This window comes from Malus domestica, chromosome 15, assembly GCF_042453785.1.
Source record: "Malus domestica chromosome 15, GDT2T_hap1".
In the NCBI taxonomy this organism is placed as follows: domain Eukaryota; kingdom Viridiplantae; phylum Streptophyta; class Magnoliopsida; order Rosales; family Rosaceae; genus Malus; species Malus domestica.
In genome coordinates this window covers 23,386,775-23,404,911 of record NC_091675.1, presented here as the reverse complement: position 1 = coordinate 23,404,911, position 18,137 = coordinate 23,386,775, and the positions used below count along the sequence as shown (strand labels likewise).

At 36.5% G+C, this 18,137-nt stretch overlaps 2 protein-coding genes across 10 annotated transcripts; one reads left to right on the top strand and one right to left on the bottom strand.

The window, feature by feature from the left end:
* Nucleotides 1–891: 891 nt before the first annotated feature.
* LOC103401250 (histone-lysine N-methyltransferase SUVR5) lies at nt 892–14,509 on the top strand. 7 transcript variants are annotated; one of them, XM_070813494.1, is made up of 12 exons: nt 892–1,182; nt 3,730–4,270; nt 4,825–5,127; nt 5,261–5,371; nt 6,239–6,349; nt 8,775–11,585; nt 12,251–12,412; nt 12,945–13,061; nt 13,178–13,281; nt 13,372–13,503; nt 13,627–13,714; nt 13,910–14,509. In XM_070813494.1, exons 2-12 carry the CDS (start codon nt 3,800–3,802, stop codon nt 14,015–14,017), a joined length of 4,518 nt encoding a protein of 1,505 aa, XP_070669595.1. In that variant the 5' UTR covers nt 892–1,182; nt 3,730–3,799; the 3' UTR covers nt 14,018–14,509. The 7 variants fall into 7 exon arrangements, with proteins under 7 accessions (XP_070669595.1, XP_008338178.3, XP_017178669.3 ...); XM_008339956.4 differs by lacking the exon at nt 892–1,182 and adding an exon at nt 1,199–1,519; XM_017323180.3 differs by lacking the exon at nt 892–1,182 and adding an exon at nt 1,527–1,586.
* A 1,119-nt stretch (nt 14,510–15,628) lies between these two features.
* LOC103401252 (uncharacterized) lies at nt 15,629–16,763 on the bottom strand. 3 transcript variants are annotated; one of them, XM_070814474.1, is made up of 4 exons: nt 16,627–16,763; nt 16,383–16,541; nt 16,218–16,283; nt 15,629–15,942 (listed from the first exon to the last, which is right to left on the bottom strand). In XM_070814474.1, the coding sequence occupies exons 1-4, from the start codon at nt 16,715–16,717 to the stop codon at nt 15,863–15,865; spliced, it is 396 nt and encodes a 131-aa protein (XP_070670575.1). In that variant the 5' UTR covers nt 16,718–16,763; the 3' UTR covers nt 15,629–15,862. The 3 variants fall into 3 exon arrangements, with proteins under 3 accessions (XP_070670575.1, XP_017178559.1, XP_070670576.1); XM_017323070.3 differs by having other exon boundaries at nt 16,218–16,541; XM_070814475.1 differs by lacking the exon at nt 16,218–16,283.
* Between the last annotated feature and the right edge of the window lie 1,374 nt (nt 16,764–18,137).

Here is an 18,137-nt window from a genome sequence, read left to right as displayed (position 1 = left end):
CATATGGCAGATGTGCATGTTCCAAGAGTCAATCGTGGTTAAATGCCCCCAACTAATTTTCCTTTTTTTTTTTCCAAAATAAAAGTACAAATGGAAGATTAGAGAAAATTAATGAAAGTGCTTTTAGAGAAAATGTTTTTGGGTTCGAAGAGCACTTGAAGTGCTTTCTATAAGAAGTATCAGTTATGTATTTTTTCCAAAAAACACTTGAAGTGTTTTTTTTTAGGATTAACTAGCATTTTTATTAAGAATTGTTTCTAAAAATATCTTTATAAAAAACATTTTCAGTCATTTTAAAAATACATTAAAATAAGTTCTACATTTTTTAAATAAGCAAAAAAAAAACCTTCAATATTTTAGTGCAAAAAGAGTCAAATGGGAAGGAAGACCACAAAAAAATAAATAAGATAAGGACCTTTTACCAATAGTAAAGAAAAGTATGTGGTTTATTAGAAAAAGAAAAAAGAAAAAAGAAAAGTATGCGGTGAATTGGACTGTAGATATAAATTTTGTTTTCAACTTCTTAAGTTTCAGATTCAGATATTTCATTCCACATTTAGAGCTTTCTTTTTTTCGTAGTGTAAATTTGACCCACTTGTAATTTTTCATTTTAATCAAAGATGTGAGGGTCGACCAAACAAATCACACAGGAAGATCTTATCAGACATCCAAATTTTGGAAACAAAATTACCCCTTTACCAAAACAGAATACAAGGAAAAAAAAAAGGTGAAAACTAAAACAGAAAAAGTTAAGAGAAATAGAAAAAAAAATCTGCAAAATTTCGAATCCAGATAATATTCATAGCAATTACTCTGGCACTGCAGTGACCCCAAAAACCCAAAAAATAAAAATAAAAATAAAATGGTAAAAATTCTATTTGTTTTGGTTCTGTTGAGAAAGAAGGGAGAGCAAAACGAAGAAACATCAGGCGAGCGTTACGAAAACACCTATAGAAGCGCGCTCCCTCACCACAGACCTCAAAAAAACCCCCTCCCCCGCCGAGTCTCCCCAATCTCTCTTCCCAAATACGAAAAAACCGACAATTTTTTTTCTCTCTCTAAACATATACGCGCAAACAAAAAATTGGGAGGGCTCGTGGAGTTGCTCTTAGAAGCAAGCCCCAAAAACCCACAACCCGGTAACAGTCTCAGTCGGTCTCGGTCTTCTTTTTTGATAAAAGGGTAGGGCTTCTTTTTTTTGTACCCCACACGTCTCTGTTTCTCTAATCGCTTGATATCTATATCTTGGTATTTTTATGGTATTTTCTTTTTCTTTTTTTCTCTCCATATTTTAGGCCACGGGGACCTGCAACATCTATAGCCCCCTTTCACTCACTAGCCAAAGATTTGCCAGACTCAGAAGGAAATAGAAAAGATTGTGGCTTTTACCCAAAAACCCATCAACCCAAATCAATTTTAACAAAAAGACTCAAAATTTCCCCAAATTTTCACCCAAAATCTCACCCAACCCAAATGGGAAAATGGTGATCTTCCTCCATAACTTCCCCCTTCTTTAAAGGTGAGCTACATTACTCTCTCTCTCTCTCTCTCTCTCTCCTCTGTAATTTTGGCCATCCCATCTCTATGTATGTCACATTTATTTTTCTTTTGTTTTGCAGTCAATTTTTTTGCTGACTAATTATATGATTATATCTCACCCTACCACAAACCCAATACCCCAAACCCTATGCCCTAAGGTTTTGATACCACCATTTTAACATGGTAGGTAAAATGTAAGGGCACGAACTTGAACCATTTCTTGGGGTTTTTATATCTTATTTTCAAAGGGTATGTATGTGTTATGTTTTTGCAACATAATTTATGTTTCCTTTTTTTGATCTGTAGCCACTTGTGCATGTTCACGATCCGTACATCGGGTTATCCGTTGCGGATTTTTCTAGGGTTTTTCCATCACAATGTTACCAATTGGGAAGTCTCTGGCTTTTACCAAATTTAATTACTGGGTTTAGTGAATTAGGGTTTGTTCGCCAATTTCACATGGTGAGCTCTTTGGTTGTAAATTAAGGTGTGATGCAGCTTTTTTTCTAGGCGAGTCTTGCAGATGGATTTTGGGGTATTTTTGTTGTTGAGAAATTAAGGTATTTTAGATGTGTAGGGCTTCATTAGCTGTTGGTTTTATGTCACATAGTTTCTCACTTGGGAGCGCCATTACAATGCCTTTTGGTTATAATATATGGGTTGCCATTGTTTAGTACATTTTGCTGTGTGTATTTCTACAAGTAGAAGGGTTTATGTGTATTTAATGATTTGATTTTTATTTTGACAACATCATTTCAGTAATAATAATTGGATATTTGAAAGTTGTTTCTGTATCTGTATAATATACTTCTGCTGCAGATATATATTTTAAGACAACTGGAGCTTTTTCGATGTCCAATTCCGTTGCTTTTGCAGAATCATATATTTATTTGAACTAGCACATGAAGTTGCAAAATTGTTTTACTAATTTCCTTCTTTGTGGGGTGAGGTGATCTCATGATTTTTTTCTTTTCTTAAAAGAAGAATAGGAGTAAATATGTTAGTGTGCACAATATGACAGGTAATTGGTATTAGTTTCATTTTTCTATATATAACAAGTAATTTACTTTTCTTGCTTTTGTTTTTTAAATTAAGAACAGGGTTTAGTTTCTGGAAATGGCTTTGCTAGTTGAATTAAACAACTTCTAAATAAAAAATGAATGCCTATGGAAGTGATGTTGTTTTCCAAACCGTATTCTATTTCTATATTTTAGAACTTTGCAATGATAGGAGGTATAACCATAGTTTTCTTTGTTTATAAACAACAAGGGGGGGAGGGAGGATTCAAAAACAGGACCTCGGGTGTTGGGTTAAATGCTCTTAACCACTTGAGCTACAAGCTCCTTGCGGGGTATTATCATAGTTTGGTATTTTTGTTTTCTAGTGGTTATGATCATTTGCATAATGCCAATCCTCAAATATATTCAATCTTTAATATGCATTGTTTAAACATTTTTTCTTAGTAATATGAGTTTGTTTGTCAAGTAATTTGCCTTATAACAGAGCATGCGACTAGGTCTTCTATAGGTAATCCTTAATATCAAAATAAAATTATCTTCAGTTTATTGATTCAACGTCCTAGGTGTTCTATACATGGAATCTTTTGCATGCATTGATATATCAGGAAGTTTATGTAGTTCTTTTTTAAATTATACCTTTGAGCCGATATGGATTAAATTAGTCAGTTGCCTAATAATATGGTTCAAACCGAGGGTGCAGTTTGCTGTTCTAGCAGTCCTTTGTTATGAATAAGTTGAAATGTATTGCTTAGGTTAACTCCTCAAAGAAGGTCAATTTCATATCATTGCATTTGCCATTTAAATGGAATACAAAATATTCTTTCTTCTGCCTTCCTACCTCATGTCTCTCCTTAATTTCTTGATCGTGACATGATTGACATGGTCATTCAATGGAATGCTGATATAAAACTATTCCTTATACTATTATTGTCAGACCAAGTAAGGCCGTTGTGGTTTATCAAGATTGCCTTTAGGTTTTTCCTCCAATCATGTATATGTAGAGACAAGCCTAAACGCATGTATGCACACATATCCTCATTGTGGCCGATGCAGCTTTTTTTACTTTCACCAGTTCATTAGAAGTATATTTTGGATTTGTGTTTTCTCAATTTGGTACGTCATCGAATATATTCCTCTGACCCTTTTTGTCAACTGGACTTTGTTTGAACAGAGAGGTGGGTAGGCAAATAATCAGTGATAACATACGCATCATATGGCACCAGTATATTTAGTGTAGGATCATGGAAGTGCTCCCTTGTTCTACCATTCGTGTTGGACAATCTGATTGCCCTCAACAGAGTTCAGCAACCACTTCTGTCTGTGACGGGGAATCCAATTGCCTTGAACATGGAAAGGAAGTGCAAGCTGCAGATGACTTATTGCCAAATGTGGAAGGGCCTCGTTTAGGAAGACAAGGTGAAGTTCCAGAGGCAGTTGATGAATTGCAAACTTCTGAAGGATGTCAAAATGGAGTTTCAGTTCTTGATTGTTATCAATTGGAGGGTCAAAAGACATCCAGTGGTTCGCAAGATTTTGATGATGATGATATAAATGCACAGAATTACAGTGAGCCCTGTGTGACCTCTGACAATAGTCATCTAATTGTAGATAGCAACGAAAATGCATTGCCAAACAACAGTAGGGAAGGAGAGTCATCTCTTTCAGAGTCCACATGGCTAGAAAGTGATGAATCTGTGGCACTGTGGGTCAAGGTGACTTTTGTTTCTTCAGTTTCGACATAACTTAAACCTTTTCTTATGTAATTTCTCATGCCTAATGCATATCAAGTTGGTTAGTCTCATTAGTTTTACCCATAGGCTTACAGGTTCTAGGATGTCCCCAACTGGCTACTCATTTTTTCACTCTTAGTGTTCAAATACGTTCAAATATAACATTTTCCAGGATCACATCATGTCAATGTAAGCTTTTGGTTAGATACTTCATCATGGCAAAGTGGGAGGTCCTGAGTTTAAATCTTTATTATTGCAATCTTCCAGTATTGGGCTTTCTGGAAATGTAGAGAGTCCTAATTTGAGCTTTTGTGTTGGATACTTTGATAAATTAAACTTCTTGTTATGTTATGTAATACTTTTTGTTGTTATTGGAATATGTAGGATAATACTTGCTTATATATGTATAGATCCTGATACTCTTCCCCATTTTCCTTTGCTGACCTTAGCCAAAACTATAAAGAATGAAACTGGTCGAATAAATAACATTGCTGATTGCATTTTATTTTCGTACCTCTCTTTTTTTCCAAGTATAGTGGAGAGGGAAGTGGCAGACAGGAATACGATGTGCACGAGCAGACTGCCCATTATCGACTTTGAGAGCAAAACCAACTCATGATAGGAAAAAATATTTTGTGATATTTTTTCCACACACAAGGAATTATTCTTGGGCAGACACGCTACTTGTTCGCTCGATCAATGAATTTCCACACCCTATTGCATATAAAACGCACAAAGTTGGATTAAAAGTGGTTAAAGATTTAACCATAGCACGTCGGTTTATTATGCAAAAGTTAGCTGTTGGAATGCTGAATATTGTTGACCAATTTCATACTGAGGTACGTGATTTTATGTGAGATTCTCATGCTCTCTCAAAACTTTCTTTTTCCCTAGACAGAGCAACCAATTTAATGTGTCTTTAGTATCCTCTTCTGCTTTCATGTCATTCTAAAGATATGTCAACTTGTGTAGGCTTTGATAGAGAATGCTCGTGATGTGGCCGTCTGGAAGGAGTTTGCTATGGAGGCTTCTCGTTGCAGTGGCTATTCTGATCTTGGAAAGATGCTTCTGAAGCTGCAAAGTGTAAACATCTTTATCTGTTGATACTGTGACTTTTAATAATAGGGGCAGAAACTGTTTCTTTTGTCTTTTCCAGTATGAGCTAAGGCATTGTCTTCATGTACTGTAATGGAATTTAACTGTTTGTTTAAGTTTTTTATTTCCTTAAATGTCAAATATTGATGGTGAAAGAAGACCAATTCATCCTCTAATAAGTATATATGAGGTTCTTTGGACTTCTTTTTTGTGTCAAATTGTATTTCTTCTTTTAGTTGTCCTTTATCCATAACTTTTGTGAAGAAAATCAATTAGCTTTAAAGTTGGTGTAGAAGCACCCCTTTGGAAATTGTTTTATCATGTTTCTGCAGATCTCATCGTCATTCATGTTTTACTTGTCACTACTTTAAGCTCGGAACATATTTATCTATTGATTCTATGTGCACAATTGTGTTTATTTTTCATGCTTGTGTTTTGTATCCATAACTTTTGTGAAGAAAATCAATTAGCTTTAAAGTCGGTGTAGAAGCACCCCTTTGGAAATTGTTTTATCATGTTTCCGCAGATCTCATCGTCATTCATGTTTTACTTGTCACTACTTTAAGCTTGGAACATATTTATCTATTGATTCTATGTGCACAATTGTGTTTATTTTTCATGCTTGTGTTTTGTATATACTGTAGAGTTTTCGTGTTCTTACCATGTGAGGTGTATATGATTGAACTATGTTTTTCAGATTAACAAAAAATTTAACTCTTTTTAAAAAATTTTAACACTTTCACCAAAAGCGCTTTCAGTTAGTTTAAAGCACTTCCAAACAAGCCCTAATTTATCTCATATTTTGTTTTTCTTCTGATTAGTTATTAAGAAATTCCATTTTATTTTCGTTTACAGATGATATCACAGACCTACCTAAATTCGGAATGGTTAGAACGTTCATATAACTTTTGGGTTCAGCAGTGTCAGAATGCGTGTAATGCTGCAACCATTGAAGTACTGAAGGAGGTATAATATAATTTTGCTGCTCATTTATGTTCCATGTTCACTGGTTGTGCTGTGGTATTAAAAGTTGTCATGCATCAGGTAGCTATAGTTTCAGAGAATAGGTTGTCTATGAATTCAACCTTATATTGTTTCCTTCCATGTTGTGCTGGTATATACTGCATAATTTTTGTTAGGAGTGCTTTTACCTTTTAGTAATTTGTTTCCATACAACCTGTAAGGTTCCCAGTAAATGAAGCTAAAGTGAGTTGCTTCTTTGCTCGCGATTTAGTTTTTAACCAACAACAACAACAACAAAGCCTTTTCCCACTAAGTGGGGTCGGCTATATGAATCCTGGAATGCCATTGTGCTCGGTTCTGTGTCATGTCCTCCGTTAGATCCAAGTACTCTTAAGTCTTTTCTTAGAGTCTCTTCCAAAGTTTTCCTAGGTCTTCCTCTACCCTTTCGGCCCTGGCCTCTGTCCCGTAGTCGCATCTTCTAACTGGAGCGTCAGTAGGCCTTCTTTGCACATACTCAAACCACCGTAACCGATTTTCTCTCAACTTTCCTTCAATTTCGGCTACTCCTACTTTGCCTCGGATATCCTCATTCCTAATCTTATCCTTTCTCGTGTGCCCATACATTCAACGAAGCATCCTCATCTCCGCTACACCCATTTTATGTACGTGTTAATGCTTCACCGCCAAACATTCCGTGCCATACAGCATCGCCGACCTTATTGCTGTCCTATAAAATTTTCTCTTGAGCTTCAGTGGTATACGACGGTCACATAACACGTCGGATGCACTCTTCCACTTCATTCATCCAGCTTGTATTCTATGGTTGAGGTCTCCCACTAATTCTCCGTTCTTTTGCAATATAGATCCTAGGTATCGAAAGCGGTCGATCTTTGGTACTTCCTAATCTTCGATCCTCACCCCTAACTCATTTGGGCCTCTATTTGCACTGAACTTGCACTTCGTATATTTTGTCTTTGATCGGCTTAGGCGAAGACCTTTAGATTCCAACACTTCTCTCCAAAGGTTAAGCTTCGCATTTACCCCTTCCTGAGTTCCATCTATCAACACTATATCGTCTGCGAAAAGCATACACCAAGGAATATCATTTGTCCCGTTAACTCATCCATTACCAATGCAAAAAGGTAAGGACTTAAGGATGAGCCTTGATGTAACCCTACAGTTATGGGGAAGCTTTCGGTTTGTCCTTCATGAATTCTTACGGTAGTCTTTGCTCCACCATACATATCCTTTATAGCTTGGATATATGCGACTCGTACTTCTTTCTTCTCTAAAATCCTTCAAAGAATGTCTCTTGGGACCCTATCATACGCTTTTTCCAAATCTATAAAGACCATGTGTAAATTCTTTTTCTTATCTCTATATCTTACCATCAATCTTCGTAAGAAATAGATTGCCTCCATGGTTGAGCGTCCTGGCATGAATCCGAATTGGTTGTCCGAAACCCATGTCTCTTGCCTCAATCTATGCTTAATGACTGTCTCCCAGAGCTTCATTGTACTCATTAGCTTTATACCCCTATAGTTTATGCAATTTTGTACGTTGCCCTTATTCTTGTAGATAGGCACCAAAGTGCTCTTTCACCACTCATTTGGCATCTTCTTCGTTTTCAAAATCCTATTGAAAAGGTTTGTGAGCCATGCTATACCCGTCTCTCCCAAGACTTTCCACACTTCGATCTGTATATCATTTGGGTCCACTGCTTTTTTATGCTTCATCTTTTTCAAAGCTACAACCACTTCTTCCTTCCTGATTCGGTGGTAAAAGGAGTAGTTTCTACACTCTTCTAAGTTACTCAACTCCCCCAAATAAGTACTCCTTTCATGTCCTTCATTGAAAAGATTATGAAAATAACCTCTCCATCTGTCTTTGACCACGTTCTCTGTAGCAAGAACCTTTCCATTGTCATCCTTGATGCACCTCACTTGGTTTAGGTCCCTTGTCTTCTTTTCCCTTGCTCTAGCTAGTTTATAGATAACCAACTCTCCTTCTTTGGTATTAAGTTTTTAACCATTCAGTTAAAAAAAAAATTATGTGCAGTGCTTGGTATATATATGCTTGGCAGTTGATCAATTTTAATTGAGAGGTGGACTGTTTGTGCAAGAAAAATTGCATAGCCATTTGTAACTTTGTATTGGAATATTGTTCCCATTCCATGGAGTTTGGGTGTGCTCACTGTAAATGGAGTTGTTATAGCTAATTATTTCATCATGATACACCTGAGCGAATATCATTCTGCTTACTGTAAATGGAGTTGTTATGGTTATTTATTTCATCATGATAGGCATGAGCAAAGACCATTCCAACTCACTTCCGGTGTCTGTTACATTGGATTTTGTTTCGAAATAATTTTTGCTGTTAAAAGTCATTTGGTCAAGCTTTTGGTTTTATGCTTTCCTTTCTGGTTCAGGAACTAGTTGACTCTATTCTCTGGAATGAAGTCCAGTCTCTCCAGAATGCACCATTGCAGCCTACACTTGGTTCTGAGTGGAAAACCTGGAAGCATGAAGTTATGAAATGGTTTTCAACGTCTCATCCCATATCGAATAGTGTAGACATGCAGAAGCAGAGTAGTGATGGTCCCTTATCTCCAAATCCCCAAGTTGGCAGGAAAAGGCCAAAGCTTGAAGTTCGTCGTGCGGAGGCAAATGCTTCCCAGGTGGAAACTAGGGGATCAGATGAAGCTATAGCCATTGAAATTGACTCTGAATTCTTTAATAATCGAGACACTGCAAATGCTGCTATGTTAGCATCAGAGCCCTATAAAGAAGAAGATATGAAAGATTTACCTGCACCAACAGACACACCCGGGCGAGTTGCTGATAAATGGGACGGAGTATTACTTGAAGCTGGTAATTCTAAGCTCATCCAAACCAAAGGTGTGGAAATGACACCAGTCAATGAAGTAGCTGCCATAAGAACTTCTGAGCCTGGAAGTAAAAATCGACAGTGCATTGCTTATATAGAAGCCAAGGGAAGGCAATGTGTGAGGTGGGCAAATGATGGTGATGTTTACTGTTGTGTGCATCTGTCCTCTCGCTTCATGGGAAGCTCTACAAAAGCTGAAGGGTCTCACTCTAGTGATCAACCACTGTGTGAAGGCACAACTGTCCTTGGAACTAAATGTAAGCATCGGTCTTTACAAGGCTCTTCATTTTGTAAGAAGCACAGACCAAAGAATGATTTGAAAACTATCTCAAATTTTCCAGAGAATACACTTAAGAGAAAGTTTGAGGAGAACATTTCTAATTTAGAGACCACAAAATGCAGAGAGATGGTATTGGTCAGAGATGTTGAAAGTCCTCTACAGGTGGATCCTGTCTCATATGTGCCTGGTAATGCCTTCTGTGAAAGAGGGAGCTTATTTGAGAAGTCCGAGTCCCCTGCCAAAGCTTGTAATATCACAGGAGAGCAGCGCTGCATTGGCTTTTGTTTGCGAGATGACAGCAACCCTTGTTTGGAAAGTCCAAAGAGGCATTCATTATATTGCGAAAAGCACCTCCCAAGCTGGCTCAAACGTGCAAGAAATGGTAAGAGTAGGATAATATCAAAAGAAGTCTTTGTAGATCTTTTGAGGGATTGTCACTCAGAGGAGCAAAAGTTTAATTTGCATCAAGCATGTGAGCTCTTTTACAAGCTCTTTAAAAGTATCTTATCTTTAAGAAATCCTGTTCCTAAGGATGTACAGTTTCAGTGGGCCCTATCTGAAGCTTCTAAAAATCTTGGTGTTGGGGAAATATTCTCAAAGTTGGTTTGCACTGAAAAGGAGAGACTCAGAAGGATTTGGGGCTTTAATGGTGATGAAGGTGAACATGTTTCATCGTCTGCAATGGAAGAACAGGCTCTGTTGTCATGGACTGTGGATGATAACCATGACAATGAACAAGTCATTAGGTGCAAAGTTTGTTCGCAGGAGTTTTCAGACAACCAAGAACTTGGAACTCACTGGATGGAAAATCATAAAAAGGAAGCACAATGGCTGTTTAGAGGTTATGCATGTGCCATCTGCCTGGATTCTTTTACTAATAAGAAAGTCTTGGAAAGTCATGTTCAGGAGAGACACTGTGTGCAATTTGTCGAACAATGCATGCTTTTCCAGTGTATTCCTTGTGGAAGCCACTTTGGTAATACAGATGAGTTATGGTTGCATGTGCTTGCAGTTCATCCTGATAATTTCAGGCTCTCAAAAACTCCTCAGCCTGTCCAGTCTATTGGTGACGATTCTCCAAGGAAGTTTGAGTTATACAATTCAGCTTCTGTGGAGAATAACACTGAGAATGTAAGTGGTCAACGAAAGTTTGTTTGCAGGTTTTGTGGGTTGAGGTTTGATTTGCTTCCCGATCTTGGTCGTCACCATCAAGCTGCTCACATGGGGCCAAGTTTAGCCAGTTCTCGGCCTTCAAAGAAGGGGATACGTTATTATGCTTATAAATTAAAATCTGGGAGACTTAGTCGTCCTAGATTGAGAAAAAGTTTGGCGGCAGCATCATATAGGATCAGGAATAGGGCAAATGTTACAATGAAGAAACGTATTCAATCATCGAAGTCGCTTGGCACTGGAGGAATAAATGTACAGCATCTTGCAACTGAGGCAGCAAGTCTTTCTAGATTAGGGGACTCACATTGTTCAGCAGTAGCAAGGATTCTTTTTTCTGAGATGCAGAAAACAAAATGTAGGCCAAGTAACCTAGATATTTTATCTGTTGCTCGCTCTGCTTGCTGCAGGGTCAGTCTCAAAGCCATGCTGGAGGGACAATATGGGGTCTTGCCAGAAAGTTTGTATCTTAGGGCAGCCAAGCTCTGCAGCGAGCATAATATTCAGATAGATTGGCATCAAGATGGATTTATTTGCCCTAAAGGATGCAAGGAATTCAGGGAATGCTTTGTGTCTCCGGTGATGCCTCTTCCAATTGGTGCTATGGAGCATAGATCTCCACCTTCATCAGATCCTTGTGATGATAAATGGAATGTGGATGAGAGCCACTATCTTATTGATGCACATCACTTGAGCCAAAGATCCTTCCAGAAGGCTCTTGTCTTGTGTGATGATATAAGTTTTGGACAGGAATTGGTTCCAGTGGTTTGTGTTGCAGATGAAGACCAATTGGATTCTTATCCTGCCCTTGCAGGTGGTTCTAATGCTGGCATTTCCTTGCCATGGGAGAGCTTTACCTATATTATGAAGCCCTTGCTTCATCAATCCCCTGGACTCGATATAGAGGTATATATACTATGTGTGTATGTATGTATGTATATATATATATAATAATATAATTAATATATATATATATATATATATAGATTACTTTTCAATCTTTGTTCTTAATTTCTTTCAGTTACTGATTTTATATCAGTAATGCATGTATGCCACATGTTTAATATGAATCACTCTCAACTGGACCACCATAAATTGTAGTAAATGTGCAAGTACATTTTGAAGATTTTTGACCAAAACTTTGGATACAACGAGCAGGTAAAACGAAAAAAAAGAAAAGAAAAAAAAAACGTTTGGCGAACAATATGACAACATTTTCTATGAAGCTATCTGACAGAGAACGATTTTCTTTAAGAAGACTAGATCTTGCATTGTTACCATGTCAAGAAAATAGGGAGAATGAGATAAAAAAATCATTACCCTCATTACAGAAATCTAAAAGATAACCAAATAACTTAATTTAGAATACTAGATTACATCCCTAAACAAACCTGGGGCCAAATGTTCGAGCCCACTTGGATCCTAATCACAATATACTTTTGTTCTCTAATAGTATGCATTTACTATGACTTCAAGATGAAAAGATAGATTCAACACGTTAATGTTTTTGTAATTTTGTTTTCCAATTTTTGTCGAGATTTCACATGTTTTTTTCATCATTTTCATTGCAGAGTTTGCAATTGGGGTGTTCATGCACGCATTCTACATGCCGTCCTGAAACATGTGATCATGTTTACCTTTTTGATAATGACTATGATGATGCAAAAGACATCTACGGGAAATCCATGCGTTGCAGATTCCCATATGATGAGAGAGGTCGAATTATATTGGAGGTATGCCAATCAAAATCTACCACCAACCACCAGTCTCATCTCTCTAATTGCAGTACATGTTTTTTAAGTGTTGCCTTTGATCATATATTATGGTGGTATGTTCTCCATTGTTGGAAGTCTTTAACTTCTTTTGCGTTTTGTTTGATAACCATTTATACCCTGGAAAGCAGTAAATTTGCTGTGTTGTTGGTCGTGTTGCAGACAAGCACATAAAAAACAGGGTTTTTCTATATCGAAGATTTTTTTTTCTTTCTTAACCATATGCTAGAGAGAAAAATTGCCTGAGATAGTTCCCACTTAGATCATTGTATTCTCTCTCAATCTATATACATGTATACGTTAGATATATTCTTGATTTGAAAGTGGCACAGGTTCTGGGGAGGGTAGTGCCATTGACCTGTCCCCACAGAATCTTTATTTACAAAAGCACGAAGAGATTCATACCATGCTTTATTTTCACATAATTTTCGTTCTCCAGTTTTTTATTGGAGGGAACATGGGGTTGATTTATTGCTCTTTTGAAATTGTGCAGGAAGGGTACCTCGTTTACGAATGCAATCAGATGTGCAGCTGCACTAGATCTTGTCCTAATAGGGTTTTGCAGAATGGAGTAAGAGTGAAATTGGAAGTCTTCAAAACAGAGAAAAAGGTAGCCTTTCTTTCCTTCTTTTTTGTCCCTCTAGAGTTATAAAGAAGAGTTGAAGGGTTAAATTTCAGTTTTTGGTATTTTTCAAGAGTTGGATTGACTTCGGTACCCAATTGCAGGGATGGGGAGTCAGGGCAGGTGAAGTAATCCTCCGCGGCACATTTGTTTGTGAGTACATAGGCGAGGTTTTAGATGAGCATGAAGCAAATGAGAGGCGCAACAGGTTTCAGTTTTGTTCTGATAGATACAGCTATTGTTTTTACTCTACTCTAGTTTTTGTGCCATATTTGAATGGTACCTTATGAATGATCAGGTATGGAAAAGACAGTTACTTATATGAAATTGATGCTCATGTTAACGATATGAGTAGATTGGTCGAAGGACAGGCCCATCATGTAATTGACTCAACTAACTATGGAAATGTTTCAAGATTCATCAATCATAGGTAATGAAAGACGTTGCTGAATTATATTATATATATATATAAAATTTTTTTGTTTTTTTTTTTTAATTTCTTAGGCAATTCAAGTGCCTTGTGATATACTTGACGTATGCTATTCTTTTGTAGCTGCTTGCCTAATCTTGTGAATCACCAAGTTCTTGTGGAAAGCATGGATAGTCTGTGTGCACATGTTGGTCTCTATGCAAATCGCGATGTAAGCAGTCTCATTTCTTCTCATAGAATGATTTTATTTGTGCATGATGCATTAGTAATTATTATCTTGGAAAATTAAGATTCCCAACTTACCCTGTTGTGATGTACAATTGATGACGGCTCGTTACAACTGATATGCATTACAATGCTTAAAGTGACTAACGTTATTCTTGATAATTCTACTGTATGTGAGCAGATAGCTTTGGGGGAAGAAATAACGTATGACTATCGGTATAAACGTCTTCCTGGAGAAGGACATCCATGCCATTGTGGAGCTTCCGCGTGCCGGGGGCGACTCTATTAAACCTTGAATGAACACTGTGCTCCTGCAATCTCAGCATACACTTGCCCGCGCTTCAATAATGAAAAGGCAGATTGTGAAGAGCAAATTATCTCCGCATCACCCAGTGGTGAGTTCTCAAGTCATTGCCATTTATGATCCATCCGTTGATAATAAAACGGATCTCAGATCCAGCTGAAAATAAAATTGACGGAGTCGTAGCAGTGACACAAGGGTTTATTCAGCTTTCAATCTGCTCCATAACCGTGTATGATCTTGTCCGCAGGTAGATTGTACCAATGTTTTTTCTTTAGGAGTAAGTTAAAGAAATGAGGATGACAAACTTCACCGTTTTCCTTTGTTTCAGTTTTTTTGTTTACTTTCGTTGATCCCGTAGCCGCTTTGGATTAGCCAACTGTAGATGGTTTTTTTTTTTTCTGGTAGAAGTTCTTAGGTTTTTGTAGTGATGGAATGCTTAAATGGCCAATTCATGTATATATTTCCTATTTGTTGAAATTATGGTTTTTCTACTTTTGCTCAACGATCCCAGCTTCTTCGATTATGCTCTCTCTCAGTGTTATTAGTTCCTTTACTGCAGTTGCATAATGTGTTGTCCTCATGCGACAATATATAAGAATATGATTTGGAAATTTCCTTCTCACTTTTGTTAGCTATAGCTGCAGTTCTGATTGAAAGTTTTTGGCTTGTTTGGGACTGCTTTTCAAAAAAGCATCTTTTTTCTTCAGCGCTTTTACTGAAAGTGCTAGTCTACACTTGAAATTTTTGTTAAAAATTCAAGTGCATTTTGAAAAAGCATCTGAGCATGTGCTTACAAGGCCGCCTATATGTCATAAGGTCATCTCCAACCAAAGCAGGGCCATATGGCTCGTTTTAGCACTCGAACTTTCTAAGAAATTAATATTTTAATGAACAATGCATGGTTATATTTTTTACCATCTCCAACCGAGGGCCAAAGGGTCATAAGGCCAAACATAGCCCTGTGATAAAAAACCATCTTTAACCGAGGGTCAAATGGCCAAACATAATTTATTGTTTAAATTTAAAAACTACAACTTAAATTAAAAAACTACAACTTAAATTCAAAAACTACAAATTAAATTTAAAAACTACAACTTAAATTTATAGGAAAAAATGAGAAGGTTGTTAAATGTTTTTAAAAATGGTGCTTAAGTTTCATGCTGTTACATGTTTTTTTTTTATGTTGTATAATTTTTATGTTGTTTAATGTTATTTGATGTTGTTTAACATTGTTTAATGTTACTTAATGTTGTTTAATGGCTTAGGAAGTTATAGAAAAAAATAGAATTTTTAAATTTAAATAAAAAATCAAATATAACGGCTAGCTGATGTCACGCTGACGTCAGCTAACCGTTATATTTGAATTTGTGGCCCGGCCCGGGGCTGGCTGGTTAGGTTGGGCTAGCCAATTGGCCCTTTGACCCTTTTTTGTCCCGTGAGGTCCACGAGCCCTTTGGCCTAGCCCTCCGTTGGAAATGGTTTTCGGGTTATTTTCAGCCCTCTGGCCCTCTAGACCATTTGGTTGGAGATGGCCTAAGCGCTTAATTTTTTGCCAAATGTTGTCAAATATGATTTGACGTTAGAAAGCCTTTAAGAAGCAATCTCAAACAAATCCTTAAAACATTAATGCCAACTATGTAAAAAATTATTTGAACTATATCTTATACATTCGGTTACATGTTAGACTTCGCCACGGTTATGGCTTCTGCTACGAAAAACAGGCAAAAATATGGCATTAACTACTTTCTTGAACAAACAAAAACCAGACAAAATCATCAGCAGAGATTCCATGTAGTTTCACGCTTTGATGCATTGTTTCTGTCTGTTCTATCACAACTTCATTTCACCTTTTTGGACCACAAAGAAGACAAAAGGAAGTCCAAAACTGAATCCCACCAAAACTGCCATTCCTGTTTAAATTACAAATTGATAAACCAAATCATTTCATTAATATGCATTTAAAAAATCATTTCATTATTATTAACCTGAGTAATACAATAACATAAATTCGTTAATTGACGTGACATTTACACATTATTTATCATATACAGATAGTGTACTACGGAACAACAATGTGGTCTCTCTAGCATTTTACTATTAAGTGTCCAAATAAAAAAAAGACGGAAAATATGATGGAAATTCCTAATAATAAATACGATAAATGAGGCAGATAAATGGGTTTTACCATATTTAACATATGTTGGATAATAACTTTGTTGTAGGAGAGCTTTTGCTAATGAAGATTTTGATGCTGCCAATTGCAAAAGCATGGAGATTATTACCAACCCACTTCCTACTTTTTCCCTAATAACTCTCTCACTTAAATCCAGAGACAAGAACCCAGAAGCACCTTTCAGAGAAGCACTTTCAGCTGTGACTTTGATGAACAAAAATATTCCAAGCCATAGTGCAGCCTCAGCAACTTGTTTGATTGCTTTGGATGAGACAGCCCAAATCACCAGATTAACAAAACAAGCACCAAAGTAGAGGGGAAACCAAAAGTACCAATCTAAAGAAGTAAAAATTGAGAGAAATTAGGTTGGATTTTTTACGAAAATTTCCATAAGAATGGAGAGAAAAGATTAGAGCGTTACCAGGGTCATTTAGCTGCACAGATGCAGAATAAGCAAATAGTGATGCCATTAGAAGAGAGCACAAGGTGTATAACTTGGTGATTGCAGCCATTTACTTTTGCTTTGTTTCAGATCTTCCAAGGAGGATAAGATGCAACTAGAATGGTATTTAACTATATTAGTCAACGCCTTCGAGGAATTCATATTTCCATATTTTATTATTTATAATAATTAAGTTCATACTCCTTCATTTGAATGTGTTACCAGTGATCAAAGCAAAAAAAAAAAAAAAAAAACTATTCACTATGCGGTTTTAACTTTGATGATACCAATTAAGGTTTCTTTATAACGCTCTTATTTTAGCCCATTGCTTCGTAGTGCACATGAAGAAAATAAGAGTTCTTAAATGGTTAGCTATTTCTTAAAGAAAAAAATCACGTAGTTATGATTCATCCATGTGATCTTGATTATTGGTTGTTAAACTAGTTTTGGCAAATATTATTGACGCGTCAAAATAACTATCTTGCACTCCTCAACATTATAATATTGCCAAGATCAAGCAATTCATCTTCTAAACTAGTCATGTTGGAGCCCTATAACTAATAACGATCTACCATACACATGCACCAGTGTATTGTGTACAGTTGAATTAACATATTTAAATTTTGATAACTTCAAATTTTGTCGTTCAAACACCAGTGCTTCCAATTCATAGGCATAAAAAAACCCTATTCCTTGATCACCAACCCAAAAAACTTAAGATAATTTTTGCTTTGTATGTTAACTTATCATCGTCAGCTGCATGCATGCAGCTGGACTTTTTCCCTGAGTAGGTATTAGGTATAAGACTCTCATCTCACAGAAATATCTTACTTCTTAGCTTGGTGATCAATTTAGTCAATTTACAGCTCGAGAAGGATGAAAAACCCACCACATGATTAGCCATTCCATGGTGGGCCCAATTTACAGCAAGGCCATCTTCCATGGAATTCTTTTTGGTACCCACCATTGGTCATGAAAACGTGCTCACTTTCTTCCAGTTTTGCATCATTTGTAAACTCTATTATTGCATGCAGGATATATTATAGGATCAAGGGACAAATACTTTTATAAATATTTTTACATTCTTTTTAAGTCTTTTGATTACATGACATCCAATGGTTATTATTTATTCATTAAATGACATGCATACTTATGTGGATGTTAACTAATATTAAAGATTAAAAAAAACATAAAATCTGAAAAATTAAAACTAAAATTAAAAAAAGGAAGAAACCCTAGTTGTACGTAGTCCTCCGTCTCCCCCTCTCCAGAAATCGCAATTACCCCCACTGCTCAACCTACAAGCAGAGACCCTCATGCTCCATAGTTATCAAATGTTCCATTCATAATCAAGAACTTGAGAATGTTCTGTAAACAAATATGCAATGATTTAATGATTTGGTGCAAATGAAGAACTAATGGGATTGAAATTTTTCTACAGGCACCACGAAAAAATTAGTTGTTACAAGTTCGTTCTATATGCATTCACC